This window comes from Centropristis striata, chromosome 3 (assembly GCF_030273125.1).
Source record: "Centropristis striata isolate RG_2023a ecotype Rhode Island chromosome 3, C.striata_1.0, whole genome shotgun sequence".
NCBI classification, from domain to species: Eukaryota; Metazoa; Chordata; class Actinopteri; order Perciformes; family Serranidae; genus Centropristis; species Centropristis striata.
In genome coordinates, this window is record NC_081519.1 from 2,922,170 (window position 1) to 2,945,293 (window position 23,124).

The 23,124-nt window shown below is 35.5% G+C and overlaps 1 protein-coding gene across 1 annotated transcript in view; it reads left to right on the top strand.

The window, feature by feature from the left end:
* Positions 1-23,124, top strand: part of LOC131968381 (sodium- and chloride-dependent taurine transporter-like) — a 54,615-nt gene that overhangs the window by 14,766 nt on the left and 16,725 nt on the right. The window contains exons 3-9 of the mRNA XM_059329215.1: positions 445-579; positions 10,435-10,523; positions 13,349-13,494; positions 14,225-14,357; positions 18,490-18,624; positions 20,583-20,686; positions 20,792-20,916. Of these exons, the coding sequence (XP_059185198.1) occupies positions 445-579; positions 10,435-10,523; positions 13,349-13,494; positions 14,225-14,357; positions 18,490-18,624; positions 20,583-20,686; positions 20,792-20,916 (867 nt within the window). The remainder of the gene's footprint in view (positions 1-444; positions 580-10,434; positions 10,524-13,348; positions 13,495-14,224; positions 14,358-18,489; positions 18,625-20,582; positions 20,687-20,791; positions 20,917-23,124) is intronic.

Below are 23,124 nucleotides of genomic sequence, written 5' to 3' on the forward strand. Positions count from 1 at the left end.
GGTCATTTTGTATCTTTTTTTGTCATTTTGTGTCTTTTTAAAGTAATTTAGTGTTTTTTCAGTCATGTTGTGTCATTTTTTTGTCATTTTGTGTCTTTTTTAAGTTATTTAGTTTATTTTTTAATTTTTTTTATTTTAATGTGTGTGATCTTATAAGAAGCTGATTTGTAGAATCACGGTATCCAACTTAATGTATTATCCTGATGGCTCTTTTCTGCAGTTTAATTATTGGATCTAGGTTTGTTTTATATGCATTTCCCCAAATTTCAACACAGTATGTCATATAAGGCAACACAAGTGTATATAACTACTGCCTGTATATATATAACTACTGATTAAATATGTAGAAGGGAAGATTTGCCTATCACACTAGTTCTGCTTTTTGCACATTGAGCTCCTTTGAATTTATGCTGATTATGTTTTTATGTTTTTCCCTCCACACAGGTGCATTTCTCATCCCCTACTTCATTTTCCTGTTTGGCGGAGGTCTGCCGGTCTTCTTCCTGGAGGTTGCCCTGGGTCAGTTCACCTCTGAGGGTGGGATCACCTGCTGGGAGAAGCTCTGCCCCATCTTTACTGGTATGTAGACCCTCACCAGGGGGTTGGAAACATAACTTGGTAGCATTACATTTCAGGAAAGCTAAGACACAAATGGTTTGAAAAGAGAAGGGTTGTGTGATCTATTCACACTCATCCACAGTATCCCAGATGTTTTTTGTTTCGTGGATGCCCTCACTTACCACTATGGAGACACAATGTGAAGTCTCACATTTTATGTTGGACTAAAAGACTAAAAAAGACACAAAATGGCTAAAAAAAAATGACACAAAATGACTAAAAAAAGATACAAAATGACCAAAAAAGAGACAAAATGACAAAAAAAAGACACAAAATGACAAAAAATGACTAAAAAAAAAGACAAAAAAGACACAAAATCACAAAAAAGCAACATCTGCAATCAACAATTTAGGGAACTTTTACTGAATAATGTGGTTTTAAGTCACATTAGGAAGTTTTTTTCAGTTAAAAAATGTTTAAAAAACAACACAAAATGAACAAAAGGCATAAAATGAACAATAAAAAAGACACAAAATGAACAAAAAAAGACACAAAATGAAAAAAAAGACACAAAATGAACAAAAAATACACAAATAAAGCCACAAAAAAGACATAAAATGAACAAAAAAGACACAAAATTACTTCTTGCATTAATGTTGGTCTGCTGTTCTTGCACAGAAAAAAAAGAAATCACAGTAAGTGGTTATTTTTTATTTGCTTCAAACCTTTTGTATTCCTATTCATACTGTTAAACATGCATTTGAGCATGAACTATGTTAAGTTACTGCACTGTAAACATATTTAAAATTGCAGTTTCATCATATCTGGTTAAGTGACGCTCCTATATGTGGCCCTGTGGTAGTGAACATGGAAAATTGTGGCCCCATCCAGTATTCAAGTTGCCCATCCCTGCTATAGTAGATGTTACTGCCATGAAAGTAGACATAGGATACATTATTCTGTAGCTGTAAGCCCCGCCCCCTGCCACGCCCTTATATGGCACCTCACTGACGCCTGATGGGCACAGCAGCACCGTGTTCACCTCGCGGGTTTGAATTTTTCCAGACCTCTGTTGTTTTTCACAGAGGAATGGCTGTGCAACATAAGGCTGAGTCACACCAGACTCTCCTCCAATCAGACCGCTGAGACTCTACCCTGCAACCGTTACCAGGCAACCAAGCCTGCACTGGTACACCAACACACTGAGGCCTTTTTATTCTGCTGTAACCTTCTCCAGCTCTCACCTTCTCTCCCGTGAAAAACGTCTCTCTGCTGAGAAAGAACATTTTAGAGCTCCTCCACGTATTCCCTCATTGTTTTGTTTTTTTCAGCCACACTTTTATTTCTACACACCAACCTCTACTGTACATTTCTTCCCTATCATCCATCATGTTTTATTTATTTTTTTATTTTTATTAATTTATTTATTAATATAAACAAAACACAACATAAATCACCAATGGACAAACACAGTAAAAAAAATAATAAAAAAAGAAAAGAAAAAGAACAACAACAACAAAATCACAAAACCAACCTGAATAAATAAATAAATAAATAAATAAATAATACCTTTAACACATTCAATAAGATTAAAACTAAACTAGACACAAACAAACATCAAACATAATTACCACAAAAACAACCTCTACTGTACCTTTCTTCCCTATCATCCATCATGTTTTATTTATTTTTTTATTTTTATTTTTTTATTTTATTAATTTAAACAAAACACAACATAAATCACCAATGGACAAAACACAGTAAAAAAATAATAATAATAATAAAAAGAAAAGAAAAAAAACAACAACAGCACAATCACAAAACCAACCTAAATAAATAAATAAATAAATAAATAAATAAGACCTTTAACACATTAAATAACATTAAAACTAAACTAGACACAAACAAACATCAAACATAATTACCACATAAAACACTTTTCTTTCTATAATCCAACCTCTACTGTACCTTTCTTCCCTATTATCCATCATGTTTTATTTATTTATGTATTTTTATTAATTTATTTCTTAATTTAAACAAAACACAACATAAATCACCAATGGACAAACACAGTAAAAAAAAATAATAAAAAAAGAAAAGAAAAAAAACAACAACAGCACAATCACAAAACCAACCTAAATAAATAAATAAATAATACCTTTAACACATTAAATAACATTAAAACTAAACTAGACACAAACAAACATCAAACATAATTACCACATAAAACACTTTTCTTTCTATAATCCAACCTCTACTGTACCTTTCCTCCCTATCATCCATCATATTTTTTTTTATTTTTTTATTTTATTAATTCAAACAAAACACAACATAAATCACCAATGGACAAACACAGTAAAAAATGTAAAAATTAAAAAAAATGTAAAAAAAGATAAGAAAAAGAACAACAGCACAATCACAAAACCAACCTAAATAAATAAATAAGAATTTAACAAATTAAATAACATTAAAACTAAACTAGACACAAGCAAACATCAAACATAATTACCACATAAAACATACAGTATATCAGTAAACTTAATAACTATAATAATAATAATAATAATAATAAATAAGAGAAAATAATAAAGGGTTAAGTTAAATGCCAGCATTCCACTTCAATAAACCTTTCCCAGTTTTCCAAATACCGTCCAACATCACCATTCCTATTGCAATATGACCTTCCAAAGCAAAATAACGTTTAATAAGCATCATATTTATTCTCTTCCCTTCAATATTTCCCTCATCCCTCCTGTACTCTTCCACCAACTGATTAATATTAATATTTTCATCACTCATTCTCTATCTTTCTAGTTTTCTCTTTGTATTTTTTCCCACCGACAATTCATCTTGAGCCAACACAAATAAACCCTCTCTTTAATCTCTGTCCCGTTTGTAAAATTTAGTTCAGTAATTTTATCGTCGACTCGTAACCGCCGTTTCTTGTTTCATTATCTTCATTTAATTATTTACTTATGCTGCTGTTCTCATTCTCACATATACACGCTCGTTCTCTCTTTCCTTCCTTTCAGACACATTATCCCCCAGCCGTCTCACACACACACACACACACACACACACACACACACACACAAACACGAGACGGTGTACAGAGTGTCCCAAATCACACGTTGCTACGGCAACAGCGCGGCAACACATGAGAGAGAGATGAAGAGAGAGAAAGAGAAGAAGCAGAGCAGCGAGATCTGAGGAGCTGCGAGATGGATTGATAAAGACAAGAACAAGGGGGAGAAAAATGAAGGCAGAGAGAGAAGGAGAGAGTAAATGGAGGAGAGGAGAGAATGAGAAGAAAGGAAGGAGGGAGGGAGAAAAATAGAGCGGCGGAGGAGTCAGAATAGACAAAATGGAAAATAAAACTAATCAAAGCAAGAACAGAAAGAGACAGAGAGAGAGAGAGAGAAAAGGTTGATAAAGGAGATAGACGACAGAGAGCCCCTTCTGTTCCTATCTTATGTTTTTACAAAGATGATTTGGAAATAGATTTGTCGGGGCTAATACAACATTTTTTGGATTTGATCTGAAATGAGTCGAGACATGTGCTTCCAGACGTCTGAATCCGCTGCCCACGCCTCTGATTTTCCAGGGATTGAAAAGAGTCTCGCTGAAAAAAAACAGCCGAAGCCAATCGGAGCCAATCGGAGCCAATCGGAGCCGTCTATTCCAATTATTATATTTTATTGAGGCGCGGTGGCGGTGGCGGTGGCGGGCGTTGATGAGATCAGTGCAGCTGTACAGGCTGTTCTAGGTCAACCTTCAAAAAATAACAACTCTTAAATCAACATTTTTCGCTTTGATCGACACTAAAAATGTCATGTTAACCGCCCCTCGGCTTCTGTGCAGACTGAAAATAACAAACACAGGATGGAAGCAGTCCATCAGGCTGTTGATTGGTTGCCATGGCGACACACAAGAGTCAAAGTCAAAGTCAAATTTATTTATATAGCACATTTACAGACGGCTGAGCCGCACCAAAGTGCTTCACATAAAAGTGTAAAAAAAAGTGCAATAAAACACAGAATTGACAAAAGAAAACAAAACCAAAATTAAATTTAAAATAAATTAAAAGAAGATGGGATAAGAGGATATTTTTGAGCTGATTTTTAGTCTGAATTGACAATCGCAAGATCGAAAAGATGATCTTTTAGTGTCAGGGTGTTACAGACATAAATCCTAATGTCATCGTTTGAATTGGAGAATCATAAATATTAGACATGTGAAACACTGAATAGTGGGGCGGCATAGCTAACCTGTTGTTCATTTTGTGATAAAAGCACCAAATTTGGTACATATGTAGCTAAATATATTTGGAAAAAGACTGCCAGCCATGGTTATCAGATTGCCAATATGTGATGGCCCAGTATCCAGTTTTGTTCCCAATATATTTATCAACACATCTGCCAAATTTGGTGCTTTTATCACAAAATGAACAATTGGTTTGATGTATATTAACTAGAAGGCAATACTGGCTGGAAAGCATCACTGCCACGTTAGCATTAGCTTGCATTAGCCACATTTAAGACCAACAATCAAACTTTTCTGCAAGCTCACGCATGCAAAGTGTAACTTTAAAAGTAAGTGTTTATAAATGCACGTTCTGTCGCTTTAGAGATTTTTAAATTTCCAACAATGAGTGTGTGTGTCACTTTCTACCAGGCGGCAACCTCCTGGTCTGAGCAGGGAGGCAAACCAGGAAGTGCCTTAAGCTGCATTCTACCCAAAATTCAGGGGGCGCTAATTGTGGCTGCAAAAAAATCTGTCCATTCATTTCAGTGCAAAATGAGAAAACTTCCCACCTGATTTATTACCTCAAATTTTCTTTTAGGATATGTAAAATACTGAAGCTAATTCTGGCTGGAAAGCATCACTGCCACGTTAGCATTAGCTCACATTAGCCACATTTAAGACCCACAATTGAACTTTTGTGCAAGCTCACGCATGCAAAGTGTAACTTTAAAATGAAGTGTTTACAAATGCATGTACTGTCACTTTAGAGATTTTTAAATTTCCAACAAATTCTACCAGGCGGCAACCTCCTGGTCTGAGCAGGGAGGCAAACCAGGAAGTGCCTTAAGCTGCTTTCTACCGAAAATTCCAAGTTTGGCTGCAAAAAAATTCTGTCCATTCATTTCAGTGCAAAATGAGAAAACTTCTCACCTGATTTATTACCTCAGAAATTGTTTCAGGACATGTAAAATACTGAAGCTAATACTTGCTGGAAAGCATCACTGCCACATTAGCATTAGCTCGCATTAGCCACATTTAAGACCCACAATTGAACTTTTGTGCAAGCTCACGCATGCAAAGTGTAACTTTAAAATGAAGTGTTTACAAATGCATGTACTGCTGCTTTTGAGATTTTTAAATTTCCAACAATGAGTGTGTGTGTCACAAACCAGGAAGTGCCTTAAGCTGCATTCTACCGAAAATTCCAGCAGGGGGCGCTAAGATTGGCTGCAAAAAAAATCTGTCCATTCATTTCAGTGCAAAATGAGAAAACTTCTCACTTGATTTATTACCTCAGAAATTTTTTTTAGGACACTATGGTCTCAATCACTAGTAGAATCATAATTACAATACTGGCTAGAAAGCATCACTGCCACATTAGCATTAGCTTGCATTAGCCACATTTAAGACCAACAATCAAACTTTTTTGCAAGCTCACGCATGCAAAGTGTAAAAGCCATGCTAATTCTGTCTCCTCAGAGTTCATCCACAGTTTGTTGCTTTTGGATGCAAAACAGATCATCACACAAAGTGCAAACAGCTGGTGAAGACAAGCTGCCGCCGTGTTTATTTTCATCTGAAGTCACATGTGATCACGCGAATATCTGTGAGATCCCGAGTGCTTACACAATGTGAATTAATTTAATATAAGCACCTGTTTTGTTGGGCAGTGTCCCTGCCAAAATAAATAGCTAGAGATAACAGACGGGGAGGAAGAATGCCGCTTAAAGTCAATATCCGGGAAGTGGCTAGCATCACATGAACATGATGTCAGACTGAATGATGGAGGGAAAATAAAGCCAGGCAACATGTGATTATCCTGATCTCCTAAAGCTGGGAACAGACTTAAAGACTGGATACATAACAACTGTTTCCACCAGCTTACATGTATGTGTTACATTTGGCATTCATGAAGCAGAACATATTGAATAAGTGACTAAATGCATAAACAGCACACTGGGCAACAGGTAGATTATTATTAGAGTCGTGTTGCTAGGCGACTGCCAAAGTCATGCTCTCATCAGAAACACTTTGACTTGTTATTTTACTCATATGCATTCGACACGGAGAAGAAAAAGGTGGAGAAAAAAAGCTAAGTTTGGAATAGATGGTGAATGGGAAGCTGATGAAGTGGATTGTAAAATAATTGCTTCTCTCTCTTATTTTCCTAGTTATTTTATATCAGATTTTTTCAGTATTGTTAATTTTTTTTCGATTTATTCATCCCAAACTCACAAATATTGTACAGTGGTCCAAAACATCAAACACAAACTTTGTTTAATTCAGAGAACAGCTGCTGTTGATACTGATGTTGTCTCATATCCAGGCGATAAAGTATTTTTTTTATTATATATAATAATAATATAATAATATTTATTTATTTATAAATATAGCACCTTTCAAGAACGAGTTACAAGGTGCTGCACAACAGAAATAAAACATATCAAATACAATTAACTGACAACAACAAAATAAAACAACAACAAAACAAAAAGAAATGACATTGGACTTAAAAAATGCAAACTTTAAAATCACAATCCTCAAAAAGATAATCATACAACGAAAAATAAAAGGAAATCAAGAGAAGGCCAATCAGTAAAAGTTAGTCTTTAGAAGAAATCAGAAGACAAAAACCTTTGTGTCACAGCACACATTGTATTGTTGTTATGTTTTTTGGTTTAAACTGGATCAGATCTAGTTAAAGCTCACATGATTAGCTGTGGCCCACACCACATTTAAATTGCAGTCATGCGCCCATGTGTTTGCCTAGAGCTGGGTATTATTACTTTTCAGATTTTATCTAAAGTATCACCTGGAATAACCCAGCTCCGGGAAATGTTGAAACTTGCAGAAAAATCACTGGAGGCCTTCTCTGTGTTGATTCTGCAACAAGTTGTATCAACTGAACAATGTTTCCGACAGGTTCCAGTCCTCCCAAGACACTTTATTCTTCCATGTTCCTCTGGAGAATCATGTGGAGCGAAACAAATACATTTTCACCGTGGCGGCGTTTTAAAAGGATCAGCTGTTAATGTAAACAGGCCGAGCGAGGTCAGCCGAGGTCAGCAGATGAGCAGAAGAAATGACATGATGGCGGAGTCGGCATCTGTTTGTTTGATCAGCACTGTTCCATGTGATCCGAGCAAGGGACTGTCTGTGTGTGTGTGTGTGTGTGTGTGTGTGTGTGTGTGTGTGTGTGTGTTTAGAGATGGAGCTGCTTGGTTGCTGCTAATTAGCTGAGTGATTAAAAGGACATGATGAAACGATGAACTAGTTAACACGCCCACATACGCACAAACATGCACACACACACACACACACACACACACACACACACACACACACACAATGACGTGCTCTAAAATACATGCAGACAGTTCACAAAGACTGATGCACACACACACACACACACACACATATAAAACGTCGTAACCCTCAAACACGCCACCAAATGTCCTCACATTCCAAACATGTCCCCATTCTGTAGGTAAACCAACACCATTGGTCCTCACATAGATAGACGAACAAGTATGTACACACACGCATGTTCAAAAGCTCACACATGCTTAAAAGGATTTTTTAAAAAAAGGAGACATCTTTATATACTTACATGTAAACACATGTGTATCTATAGTACATACAGAAACCTGGACACACACACCAATAGTCACACACACACACACACACACACACACACACACACACACACACACACACCAATAGTCACACACACACACACACACACACACACACACACACAGATGGCAAGTGACGTTAAAGGACATTAATTTGGATGAATGGCCTCTGTCGGTGGTGTGTGCTGACTGCTAGTACACACACACACACACACACACACACACACACACACACACACATGTTGCTCTAATATACTTATGAGGACCCTCTGTGACCATAATCATTACTTAACCTCTTACCTAAAACCTAATCCATGTCCAAATCTCAGCCCCAAATCCCGAGACCTACACCTGCTCCCATTTTCTTATCTTTATATCCTTGTGTAATAGAAACACACACACACACACACACACACACACACACTGAAATCCTTGATCCTGTGTTTTGTCTCAAGGCCAGACAGCCAATCGGTCAAACTGAATCTAAGTGCAGGGTAACATCACTGAAGGTTAAGAAAAGTAAAACATGATAGCTGAGGACCTTGACTAAGTTAAACACACTGTGGGTATTTGTTCTAATGCCAACAAATATCACCATGGAAACCACTGACATTTGAGTTTTTTCATATTCAATTTCTCGTGTTTCGTCTTTTTATGGCTGCACCATTTCTTCAGATTTACATAAATTCATTATGCATGTAATTAAGCCTGAGGTACAGTATTTTATATAAGACAGACAGAGAAAACAAAGTCTAATCCTGTAAAATGTACAAACAAATGTTCATATTGTCACAATAAGTTAACTCACTGCTGTTTTCTGGCCAATCAGACACTAAAAACCTTCCTGTTACACAATGTGGCACTACGGGGACTAATGTGACGAACATTGTGGGTCTTTTTTTAGGACGTTGAAGATGTCCTTCATAGTTCATTAACATTAGTACAAAGGGAAATGTCACTGTCTTCTGTTTGGCTTTAACATCAAGCTTCAGATTATTTTGTTTTCTTTCTTTCTTGAGGGTTCAATTTAGGCCATTATTCATTATTCATGTATTCATGAAAAATGAATGAAAATTCCCTCGAGAATCTCTAAAACCAAATACAGTCACGTAGAAATGTTCATTTTTATGCCTGGTACAACTAAAGGTACATTTGTTTGGACAAATATAATGATAACAATACAAATAGCTCATGAGAGTTTGATTTAAGAGCTGATATCTAGATATTTAACATGGTCTTTTTTGGTAATTTAGTGTCTTTTTTAGTCATTTTTACATCTTTTTTTGGTCAATTTGTTTCTATTTTGGTAATTTTGTGTCTTTGTTGATCATTTTTAAATCTATATTTGGTCATTTTATGTCTTTTTAAGTCATTTTTAAATCTATCTTTGGTCATTTTATGTCTTTTTTAGTCATTTTTACATCTTTTTTTGGTCAATTTGTTTCTATTTTGATCATTTTTAAATCTATTTTTGGTCATTTTGTGTCTTTGTTGTTAATTTTTACATCTATTTTTGGTCATTTTATGTCCTTTTTAGTCATTTTTACATCTTTGTTTTGGTCATTTTGTTTCTATATTTATAATTTTGTGTCCTTTTTTGGTCATTTTTACATCTACAGTCATGGAAACATTCATTAAAATTGAAGAAAACAATACTGATCTAATATTTTGTTTCCATGTCTGTATGCATATGAATGTAGAATCTGCAGGCAATGAGACAACATGTTGCTATCAATGTGTTCTGTTCTCCATTTATTGTACCGTCCATATAATTCTTGTTCCATCAATATTTTTTCCAATTAGCGAAAATGATACGTTTAGCTTGTAATATGCACATATTTACAAATCTAGATTCTTTATTGTGTAAGTGTGGGATAGTTGGATATACGCCCAGAAGAAAAAACAACTTCTTAGCTAAAATGTGGTCAATCATGTTGATGATATCTTGGGATATGTTGCTTCCTGTCTCATAGTTTTGCCTCTGTCTTCTCTCCAGGTATTGGTTACGCCTCCATTGTGATCGTGTCCCTGCTGAATATCTACTACATCGTCATCCTGGCCTGGGGAGTTTACTACCTGTTCCAGGTAAACAACAACTCTGACCACAATAAAATAAACAAATCAGTAACGCTTTATATTAAGGTCCTTGTAATAACCATTAATTAACAAGTAATAATCTTTATTTTCTCAGTTATCATTTATACAATTGACAATTATACACAGCAAAAAAGCCAACTTGTATTTTTTGGCCTAAAACAGTGATTTAATTTGGTAAAACTTGGAAATATAAATTACTGACATTTAGGGCAATAATGTAAGTTAGCACAATAAAGGAAGCTAAACTAAGTAGTTAGCTTAGCAAGCTACTAAGTGAAATAGTTAGCCAAGAAGTTAGCTAAGTAGTTAGCTTAACAAGCTACTTAGCTAAAACAAATGGATACGGGTCATTTTTGACCCATGTTGGCATTAGAAGAGTAGTGAGACAAAAAGGGATTTTATTAAAAAATTAATGAAGGAAAACATAAAATTTAGGATGTATGATGATCAAAAACAAACTAATTGAGGAAAACCTGGAATACTGAATGATGAAAATAATTTATTGCAAAGATATAGAACATAAAAAATCTGTCGGGTCACTTTAGACTCATGTTGTGCATCAAAGGGTTAAGGACCTTATTATAAAGCGTTACCAAAAAATGCTCTCTCTTCCATTTATTGTCTCTTATTGCCATCATAAATAAGGGCAGTGTGGCGTCTCATGCTGACCTTGCTATAATAACCCGGTTATTCTCGCTTTTACAAAGGAACATATTGCTGTTTTCAGCTCTCTTTTGTTTGAGGAAATGTAAATCGATTCCACAAACATCGGTTTCACATTTTTCTTCAATAGCAAAAATAATAACCCATTCTTTCAAAGAGAATAGCAGTTCAAAGTTGCCCAGCACATAGTAGTATAAAGATCAATGATGTCATTATCTCTCCCTCGCATGAAAAAGGGAGTGTGTGTGTTTGTGTGTGTGTGTTTGTGTGTACATAATATCTGTAGGTGTGTGCTCGTGTATCAGGTCAAAGCAGACAAATCAATATCTTCACAGCTCATCGCAACTCACTTAAAAACGTGTATATGTGTGTAGTAGGTGAAATATATTCATACATATATTTGTTATTTTTCATTCTGCCGACAGTGGAATCCAAAATGTGCTATTATTATTATTATTATTATTATTATTATTATTATCATTATCATTATATCTCATGATGCTGCATGGTGTTAAAACACACTCAAAACTATGAACAATTGTATATAAGTTTGCTTGTTCCTTAATTTAAAAAAAAAAAAAAATTCTGGTATAATCAAAGAAAGTTGTATACCATATAATAGTCTGTATAAGTGTATTTAAAAAAATAAATAAAATAAAATAAAATAATACGTAAATACAAATAAAATAAAATAATAGATGAATAAAATAAAATTATAGATAAATAAAATAAAATAAAATGATTCATAAATACAAATAAAATAAAATAATACATAAATAAAATAAAATAATATAAAGTAAAATAATACATAAATACAAATAAAATAAAATAATACATAAATAAAATAAGATAATAGATTAATAAAATAAAATTATAGATAAATAAAATAAAATAATACATAAATAAGAATAAAATAAAATAATTCATAAATACAAATAAAATAAAATAATACATAAATAAAATAAAGTAAAATAATACAGAAATACAAATAAAATAAAATAAAATAAAAACTATGATACCAGCATGGCATGGTTAACATTTTTCCATTGCTGAATGAAAAGTATATAGTGGCAACAAACACTTCTTTTTCTATAGTAGTAAGTAAAAAGTATTTTTTTAAAAAGGACACAACAGCCCAAGACTCCAAAGGGTTAATGGCCAAAGGCAAGAATAGTTTGTGTCTGTCATTTATTATCCAGCCTCCTTGATGCCTTAATTGGTTTAAGATCTGAAGCCCTTTGATGGCACCTCGTAACCCAAAGCAGGAGCCTTTTGAGTCTTGACAGACTGAATCATTGAGGCTGATTATTAATGGTCCAGAATGATAGAAGGTGTTGAATCCCCAAGGAAGACTTGGCTGCCTAATAAGAAATGAATTCTTAAAACAAGATAAATTATCCAACACTTCTAAATCTAAAGTTTTTTTTATTAATCTTGGTAAGAAACAAATAATTGTCAGGTCACTCTAAAAAGCTTGCAGCTTTAATTTATCTTGTTTTAAGAGTTAATTTATTATTTTAAGCGTTCAACATGCTTATTTCTAGATTTAATAATCTTAATTTAAGAAATCTTGTCAAGTGAAATTATCTGTCCATGCAGCAAGATCATTTCCCTCAGATTTACTGTTTTTATCTGGTTTTTAGACTTAGAACACCTTTTTTTGCAGTGTGCTGTTTTGCTATACGGCCATTTTGCATCCCTGATAGAGAGGATCATGCTCAGGGATGCAAAATGGCTCGTGTGACGTAGGTGCTGACATACAGAAAAAAATTATAATAATTTGAGAAACCAGAATAGACTTGATTTAGCTTTTCTACCCCTTTTTTTGCAGTGAAATAACGTAAGATATGGTCTTTTTCCAAAACATTGCAATGGATCTTTGGCATAACAGACGCATATCTATTCATATTCATTCATTTTTGTTAAATTTTTGACCCTAAGAGAAAAAGTGCAGGATCCATTGGAATGCTTTTTGAAATCATTTTTCCTATTGCCTTTTTAACCTCCTCCCAAAAAGATTATATCCTACTGCATTGCCACATACAATGGAATAATAATGTCCCCTTGGCCTCAGTGCATGTTGTACCCACATCTGGGATATTCCTATTGTATTTATTGAATTAACACCTGCTTTTTTAAATGCATTTCAGTGCTTTCAGCCGGAGCTGCCCTGGGCCAAGTGCAATCAGCCCTGGAACACCAACCGCTGCATCGAGGACACCTACCGCAAGAACAAATCCCTCTGGCTGGCAGCCAACGCCTCCAACTTCTCCTCCCCCGTCACCGAGTTCTGGGAGTAAGTTACATAAGAGCACACATACGTACGTGCACACTTGCATAACAACGGAAAAATGTTCACGTTTCATCAGGTGATGTGTCGTTTTAAGTTCAGGTGCAGTTTGACTTTGAAAGTTCTGTGATTTATACGGTTTGGGAAAGGCAAAAGATATTAGGGAACTTTCTGTAACACTTTATATTAGGGAACACATATTCAACATTAATTAGCTGCTTATTAGCATGCAAATAAGTCACATATTGGCTCTTAATTAGTCGTTATTGAGTAGTTATTAATGTCTTATTCTGCATGGCCTTATTATACAACCAGTAAGACATTAACTAAGAGTTTTCCCTCAATAACCTCAGAATTATTGATTATTAGTAGTAAGTAATGAAGTTGTTGTATATGAGTTAAGATCTTAATATGCTTTATAATATGGACTTTATAAGTCTCTACATAGCGGTGAATTAAACCATGGAAACGGCAAATAGCCACACTGCAAAAAAAAGAAAAGTTGGGTGAACTCAAAATTTCAAGGCAACAAACTTCGATAAAATTTTAAGTTGGACAATTAAACTAAATATTTTAAGTTTTGTTTTTGAGTTTGCTCAACTCTGAATTCAGATTTTTGTCAACTCAACTGTAAGTTGTACTAACTTATAATTTTACATTGCAACTTTCTGTCTTTGTCATGAAGAGTTGCACAAATGGACCCAATCGTTTACAGAGTTTGTGTTTTGTGTTGCAGACGTAACGTGCTGGGCATCACCAACGGTATCCACGACATCGGTCCTGTTAAATGGGACCTGGCTCTGTGTTTACTGCTCGTCTGGGTCATCTGCTTCTTCTGCATCTGGAAGGGAGTCAAGTCCACTGGCAAGGTAAATATATAGAAATATAGAAATATAAATATCTATCCTTTAGACCAGGGGTCTCAAACTGGCGGCCTGCAGGCCAATTGTGGCCCTTGTGACAATATTTTGTGGCCCCCACCTTGATATGAAAGTTTAATGTGAGTTGAATGGCACTTTACTGTGTTGTGTGTGGAAGGTCCCTTTCGTTACTTTTTTTGGTAATTTTGTGTCTTTTTTTTAGTAATTTTGTGTCTTTTTTTGGTCATTTGTGTCTTTTTTGGTAATTTTGTGTCTTTTTTTTAGTAATTTTGTGCCTTTTTTTGGTAATTTTGTGTCTTTTTTTGTACTTTTGTGTCTTTTTTTGGTCATTTTGTGTCTTTTTTTAGTAATTTTGTGTCTTTTTTTGTAATTTTGTTTCTTTTTTTTGTCGTTTTGTGTAATTTTTTTAGTATTTTGTGTCTTTTTTTGTCATTTTGTGTCTTTTTTTTGTCATTTTGTGTCTTTTTTTGGTCATTTTGTGTCTTTTTTGGTCATTTTGTGTCTTTCTTTAGTAATTTTGTGTCTTTTTTTAGTAATTTTTAGTCTTTTTTTTCATTTTGTGTCTTTTTTTGTCATTTTGTGTCTTTTTTTGGTAATTTTGTGTCTTTTTTTGTCATTTGTGTCTTTTTTTGTAATTTTGTGTTGTTTTTGTAATTTTGTGTCTTTTTTTGTCATTTTGTGTCTTTTTTTTGGTCATTTGTGTCTTGTTCGGTCATTTTGTGTCTTTTTTTTGTAATTTTGTGTCTTTTTTGGTCATTTGTGTCTTTTTTGGTCATTTGTGTCTTTTTTTGGTCATTTTGTCTTTTTCGGTCATTTGTGTCATTTTTTAGTAACTTAGTGTCTTTTTTTGGTCATTTTGTGTCTTTTTTTGGTCATTTGTGTCTTTTTTTGGTCATTTTGTGTCTTTTTTAAGTAATTTTCTGTCTTTTTTAGTAATTTTCTGTCTTTTTTTGGTCATTCTGATACTGCCTCTAGCGGCCCCCAGGTAATTAGAGTTTGAGCCCCCTGCTTTATATCCTGTATCGATTGCTTTTTATTACTTGTTGTCTTCTACGACGTTAAAAACAGGAACCACACTGTGTCCCTCTTGAACTCGCTGAACCTAAAATAAATGCAGGACTTTTATCATTGCTGTATCACAATAACTGCCAGAGACTATAACAGGGTGATGCTCATATGACTTTTTTTAATGCGGTCTGACCAAGAGAACAATGGGGTCTATGTTCAAACTGAGTGCAGGGGGATTCAAGTCCTCCTGCAGGCCTGGGTGGGCTGAGGAAGTGGTAAATGCATGTGCTTGCAAGACTGTTGCTCTAAATCCCTTTTTTCTCTGTTTAAAAACAGAAACGGACTAATCTTTTTTGACATCAAACCGTTGAACGACGGGAAAGAAAAATAGCAATAGCAAACAATCAGCTGATGTGTTTACATCAGTTGTGAAATCATTATTTAGGCAAGGCTTGATTTGTGTGCAGAACTGAGTTTAAGTTGCACAAACATTTCTGTGGCAATAACTTCTCAGGAGGAAGAATAGAATAGTGTTGGGGCAACATCTGGTTGCACTTTGCTGCTGCAGTACCTGCCAGATATACAATGTTCTGCTGCAGAAATATGTCACCAGAAGATAGAAAGCAAACGGTTAAAGAGTCAAACAGTTTATAGCTGAAGAGCACTCTTGTACTGAAAAGATGCTTGTACTGCTATTTATTATTGCTTATGGCCTCATATATACAATTACTGTTGTATTACTGCACACATCAATGTTTGGAAGAAATGTGCAGGCATTGTGAGGTTCCCTAATGCAGCTGTTCTCAACCTTGGGGTCCCGAACCTAATTGGGGTCTCAAGATGATTTCTGGGGGTCGCCAAATCATTTTGGAAGTCAGCTCTGTCTCCACTGTGTTAAAGTGTTCATGTGTTAATGTGTCTTTTGGTCATTTAATGTCTTTTTTGGTCATTTTGTGGTCATTAAGTGTCTTTTTTGGTCATTTTGTGTCTTTTTGTCGTAACTTTTGGTCATTTTGGGGTCAATTTGAGTCCCTTTTTGCTTAATTTTATGTAATTTTTTGGTCATTTTGTGTCTTTTTGGTCATTTTATGTCTTTTTTGATAATTTTGTGGTCAATTTGTGTCTTTTTTGGTCATTTTGTGTTTTTTTTGGTCATTTTGTGGTCAATTTGTGTCTTTTTTTGGCAATTTTGTGTCATTTTTTTGTCATTTTGTGTCTTTTTTGGTCATTTTGTGTCTTTTTTTATCATTTTGTGGTCAATTTGTGTCTTTTTTGGTAATTTTGTTTGCTATTTTGGTAATTTTGTGTCTTTTTGGTCATTTTGTTTCCTTTTTTGGTCATTTTGTGTCTTTTTTTGGTCATTTTATGTCTTTTTGGTCAATTTGTGCCTTTTTTGTGCTCATTTTTTTGTCATTTTGGGGTCAATTTGAGTCATTTTTTTGCTTAATTTTATGTAATTTTTTTTTGTCAATTTGACTCTTTTTTGGGGTAATTTTGTGTCTTTTCTGACAAATCCCAAAGTATCAAGTTGTTACTTTCCAAGGAGTCTCTGGCTTGAAGCTGACTGTTACACACTCAGGAGGTCAGAATGGACCTTTAAACTGATAGCAAAGGACTTAAATTAAAAGTAACAATAAAACATAAAATAAATATATAAATGCACAGACAGAGAGATGTTTTAGTTGTTGTCTGCTTCATTATTTGTCCAAAATTCGTCGTATCAACTGAGTTTGTAGGTTGAGAACTACTGCCCTAATGCATCCTCTAGATCTCCTTTTGACAGTTTAATAACAAGAAAATGTATGTTGGAGAATTCTGCAGTCTATTTTGTACAGTATTGCAGAGTTGGATGAATGCATAACAGGAACAATTTCAGACGTTGTCCAATTGCTGCTACAGCAACAAAAACAACTCGCTGGAGACCAGAGGCAGCTCAATCAATCCCAGACTGCTCTTTTTATAGCCTCAACACTATTTATTGATCGGTCTGGCCCGATGTGCGCTCTCTGGTTGCTCCAAGTTGTAACTCTGGTAATAAAGTCGCTCTTACAAGGCCAAATGTGGTCGCCGCTTTCCAAACAACAGATACTGATACACTGCTATTGATTTAGGGGACAGTCTGTGGTGTGTTCACACATATTTCTTAAACAAAATCATCTGTAATGCAACTAACGATATAAGCTAGTAAACCAAATAATAAATAAACACTCGTGTCATGGTCAAGATGAACCATTTTTTAAGACAGAAGTTACAAAAACGTACCATTATAATGCAAAAAAACCGGTCTAAAAACAAGATAAAAACACTAAATCTGAGGGATATTATCTTGCTGCATGGACCAAGGTTAGAATAGTTTGGGATTTTTCATTAGGTTTAGTTTTAATTTCGTTGTGATTTTCAAAATCAGTTAGTTTTAATTAGTTTTTAGAGTGAGTTTGCTAGTTTTAATTAGTTTAAATTTTTGGGGAAAATGCTTAGTTTTAGTTTAGTTTTTATTAGTTTTAGTTTTTTTTGTAAATTTGTTGGGTGCGAGATTAAAAAAAGTCACAATAAATGTTTCCTTTATTTCCTTTGTCTGATCCATCTCAGCCCCAATAAGTTTATTAAGTCATAAAACCAGATAGATGAAATAGATTTCATATCAACCAAAAAGGTTTATGTATGAAAAAAGTTGACAAAGACGAAAACTAAGGACATTTTCACTATAATTTTAGTTCGTTTTGTAGCCACAAAATACAGTTTCAGTTAGTTTTGTTTTTAAAATAATGTTTTTGATGTAGGTGCTGACATACAGAAAAAATAATAATAATTTGAGAAACCAGAATAGACTTGATTTAGCTTTTCTACCCCTTTTTTGCAGTGCAATAACGTAAGATTTGGTCTTTTTCCAAAACATTGTAATGGATCTTTTGGCATGTAACAGATGCAAATCGATTAATATTCGTTAATTTCTGTTAAATTTGTGACCTTTTGTGTAAAGTCCTAAGACAAAAAGTGCAGGATCCATTGATTTAGTGTTTTTATCTGGTTTTTAGACACCCTTCTTTTGCAGTGTAGCATGTGTGAGTGTTTCCATAATATGTGACCTCTGTTTCCTGACCTCTTCCCTCAGGTTGTCTACATCACGGCCACGTTCCCATTCGTCATGCTCATCGTGCTGTTGATCCGTGGTGTGACACTGCCAGGTGCTTCTGCGGGCATCAAGTTCTACCTGTACCCCGACCTCGCTCGTCTCAAGGACCCAGAGGTAGGTGTCCCCATGCTGCCCGAGTGAAAAAAAAAAACCCCATCCCCCAACCCCTCAAAAAATCTGCCCGGCTACATATAAATCGTCCGACATTTAATTGGAAACAGTGACATCTATTAACCCCAATCTAACACACTAGCCATGGTAGCATAAAACACATTTCACCACTTTGACAGGCAGTGCAATCAACAACTTCCTGTATGGATTGGTGACAACCAACACATTCCCACTTCCAACTCATCACGCTTGGTCAGGACCCCTTGGTGTTACTTGTCAACACACAGGCTGCTCATTAAGCATCAGTTTTCAATATGGAGGGGCGAGAAAGTCTGCATACAGAGGTGGTCCGGGTGGATGGATAGGTCAGAAAACACAGGACACTTTTCTTTCGTAACATTTGTTGCCACCCGGTTGCCATAGCGCCTCTCCGTCCAATCAGCACCTCCGTTTTCTTTTGTAGCATTTGTTGCCACCCGGTTGCCATAGCGCCTCTTCGGCCAATCAGCACGTCCGCTTTCTTTTGTAACATTTGTTGCCACCCAGTTGCCATAGCGCCTCTTCGGCCAATCAGCACCTCCGTTTTCTTTTGTAGCATTTGTTGCCACCCGGTTGCCATAGCGCCTCTCCGTCCAATCAGCACCTCCGTTTTCTTTTGTAGCATTTGTTGTCACCCAGTTGCCATAGCGCCTCTTCGGCCAATCAGCACCTCCGTTTTCTTTTGTAGCATTTGTTGTCACCCAGTTGCCATAGCGCCTCTTCGGCCAATCAGCACGTCTGTTTTCTTTTGTAGCATTTGTTGTCATCCAGTTGCCATAGCGCCTCTTCGGCCAATCAGCACGTCCGTTTTCTTTTGTAACATTTGTTGCCACCCAGTTGCCATAGCGCCTCTTCGGCCAATCAGCACCTCCGTTTTCTTTTGTTACCAAAAAAAACGAAGGTGCTGATTGGCCGAAGAGGTTCTCTGTGTATCTTCGTCGCAGAAAATTTTAATTGAATTTTGCTAACTGAATTTGAATTGTGAGAACTGAATTAATTTATCTTAATTAACGCGTTAAAGTCCCGGCCCTAGTTTTTATTCAAAAATTCAGAAATGAAAGTCAAAAATGAGGATACATGATGATCAAAAACAAACTAATTGAGGAACACCTGGAATACTGAAGGATGAAATTAATTCATTGCAAAGATGTAGGAAATAAAAACTCAGTCGGGTCACTTTAGACTCATGTTGTGCACTGCAAAAAAAGAAAAGTTGGCTGAACTCAAAATTTCAAGGCAACAAACTTCGATAAAATTTCAAGTTGGACAATTAAACTAAATATTTTAAGTTTTGTTTTTGAGTTTGCTCAACTCTGAATTCAGATTTTTGTCAACTCAACACGATTGTAACGGCGCTATGAAATGTCAGCTAATGTTTCGACCACAATTTTGAGTTAGCATTGATACGCTAATGGCTACTCTTGTAGCTGTAACAAGCAGCGCCGCTAGCGTCAGTTAGCCGCTAGCATCGGTTAGCCGCTAGCATCGGTTAGCCGCTAGCGTCGGTTAGCCGCTAGCATCAGTTTGCCGCTTGCATCAGTTAGCCGCTAGCTTTCGCTAATGACCGAATTTCTCAACAAAGAAATAAGAGTTATCAGAACTATTGTCCCTTGTTGTGAACCCCAACTTAAAGATATAAGTAACAACAACTCACCAACTTGTTTATGAGCAGACAACTGGCTTCCTTTGTTGTGCTAACTTACATTATTGCCCTAAATGTCAATAATTTATATTTCCAAGTTTTACCAACTTAAATCACTGTTTTAGGCCAAAAAATACAAGTTGGCTTTTTTTGCAGTGTGCATCAAAGCATTAAATCCAAACCCCCTAGCTACTTTAGCTCCACATTACCCATGCCATGTGCTTCCCCTCATCAGCAGGCCTCAGCCTTTCTGTCCCCACTCTCTCACCCCGATCAATAGGTTTGGATTGACGCAGGCACCCAGATCTTCTTCTCCTACGCCATCTGTTTGGGCGCCATGACATCCTTGGGGAGCTACAACAAGTACAAATACAACTGCTACAGGTGAGGAATCAGTTTTGAAGGGGTTAGCAGTAGGAGAGAGAGAGAAGTGAAGGGATCCTTGTGTGTTCATTAACAAATCCTCCTCATGACATATGTGTGACATAGGGACTGTTTGCTGCTGGGAGCCCTCAACAGTGGTACCAGTTTTGTGTCTGGCTTCGCAATATTTTCCGTCCTGGGCTTCATGGCACAAGAGCAAGGGGTGGACATTGCTGATGTGGCAGAGTCAGGTACGAGGGTCCTGTAAAAGGCAGCAGTGATGGTGGGCGCTGCTTCCTGGTTAACAAATAAATAAAAAATTAAATAAAAAAATAACAGAAACTACAGAGAAAAACAGCAACGTATCTCAAAAGACAATCAGCGAATGTGTTTATTAATGAATGGTCATTTGTTATTAAATGGATTCCTTGATAAATCAAAATGACGGCATCGGAATATGGAAGTTTCCGCAATCAAACACTACTTGACAAAGGCAGAATGTGATGAAATATGAAGAGAATTGATCGGTTTGTTAGCGCGTCAGTCGAGCAAAGCAAGTTGGATGGATGAGGGCTGAGATTAGATGATTGGATAAATTATTTTTGGTTTTTTGAAGAGCAAGAGTTGGCGACATTAAGAGACATTACAAGACAAGCTAGACTTTATACTCAGAACTAGATATAAGATGGTATACAGTGCATCTTGTGCCAGTTTATTGGGTTTTTACCTACACGTGATGTCACTGTTGCTGTGGTTCCCATCAATCTGAGTGGCATATGGTTTTATTAGTTGTTTCTACAATTTTTGACAACTTAATTTCCATGGATTTCCATGGATTTAAACTATATATAGCACAGGATTTACTTAGAGTTACTCTTAAAAGGCTGCAAATACAACTTTTGTTTTGGCGAGAAGACAAAGTTTGCTCAGTTTAAACTAAGCCATGCCTGTTTTTTCCCATTAGAATCACACAATGATTTCATTATTAATGCTTGTTTTTTTTCAAATCCCAAAGCAGATTAAAGATTGTTGATGATTGTTGTCTTGTTCTTGAAAAAAAAGGCTCAAAGAAAAGGTGTTAAACACCAGCAGAGAACTGAAAGCTGTATTTTTTTTTCTCTAGAAACCACTTTTGGGGCTTGTTTGAAAAGTTTAAATCTCCTCTTTTCTGGATTCTACGTGCTTCTGTTACATGCTCAAGACATTTTTGTTTGACCTCAAATGAGACTGAAATTTGTCCGATTACAGAAAGATGATGTTGTTAGTCTAAAATACTTTAGTATTATAATAGCCAGAGCTTTGCTATTGCCCCGAGCAAATTTAGATTACTTGATAACTTGAAGCTGCCAGCCCAGTTGTTATGAATATTGGACAATTCTGTAGTCTCCAGTGTGCCAAATTAATAATTCATTTTATCCGAATTATCCAATATAACATTGTCTTTGGCGAGTGGGCTGATGTTACCAAAGAAAATTAATGTTTATCAGAGGAACTAGACAGAAAACCCAATGAAGAGTTCATTATCCAGCCTGATAATAGAGTTATTGAGAGTTTAGAAACATCACAAGTAAGTCTGCCTTAACTGCGTCTGCTTGTTTTATGATTTAAATGACTGAATATGAATTAATGTTGTCAGCACCAGAGATTATGCTGGTTTAACACAGTGTCGTTTTAAACACAGATGCTACAGCTGCTGTTGACCCGAGACTGTTCTGTAAAAAGAAACTGATGATTTATCACACTGTTTGATTTTCCTATTTCATGAGTGATTAACGTTCTGCTAGCATTTCCCATCTCAGGGAATGGAAGTTGGTATTATTATTTTTCGAGTCAACGCGGTGTTTGGTTGGATGCCTTGTCATAATTTGCTACAAAACTGATCATACTTACATATCCTGCTATCAGCTGCAGTGCTGTTTTGCTGTTACGGCTGCTTCCTTGTTTTTCTTAACTTCTGTTTTACAGTCCCCAACGTAGCATCAACGTCAAATTAGACCTCAGGGCAAATAAAAAAAAAAAAAAGAAGAAAAATTGCTTTTTATTTGACATCCTAGTTTGCATCTGCTGCACTGCTAAAAAAGGTGTTTAGTCTAAAAAGAAGATAAAAACACTAAATCTGAGGGAAATGATCTTGCTGCATGGACGGATAATTAATTTGCTTGACAAGATTTTTTAAATTAAGATTATTCAATCTAGAAATAAGCATGTTGAACACTTAAAATGAGAAATTTACTCTTAAAACAAGATAAATTAAGCCTTTATTGCACAACATGGTCTAAAGTGACCCGACTAAGTTTTTATATTCTATATCTTTGCAATAAATTAAATTCCTCATTCAGTATTGCAGGTTTTCCTCAATTAACTTGTTTTTGATCATCATACGTCCTAATTTTTTGTTTTCAATTCTTACTTTTTGAATAAAAACCCTTTTTTTTTTATCACTACGCTTCTAATGCACA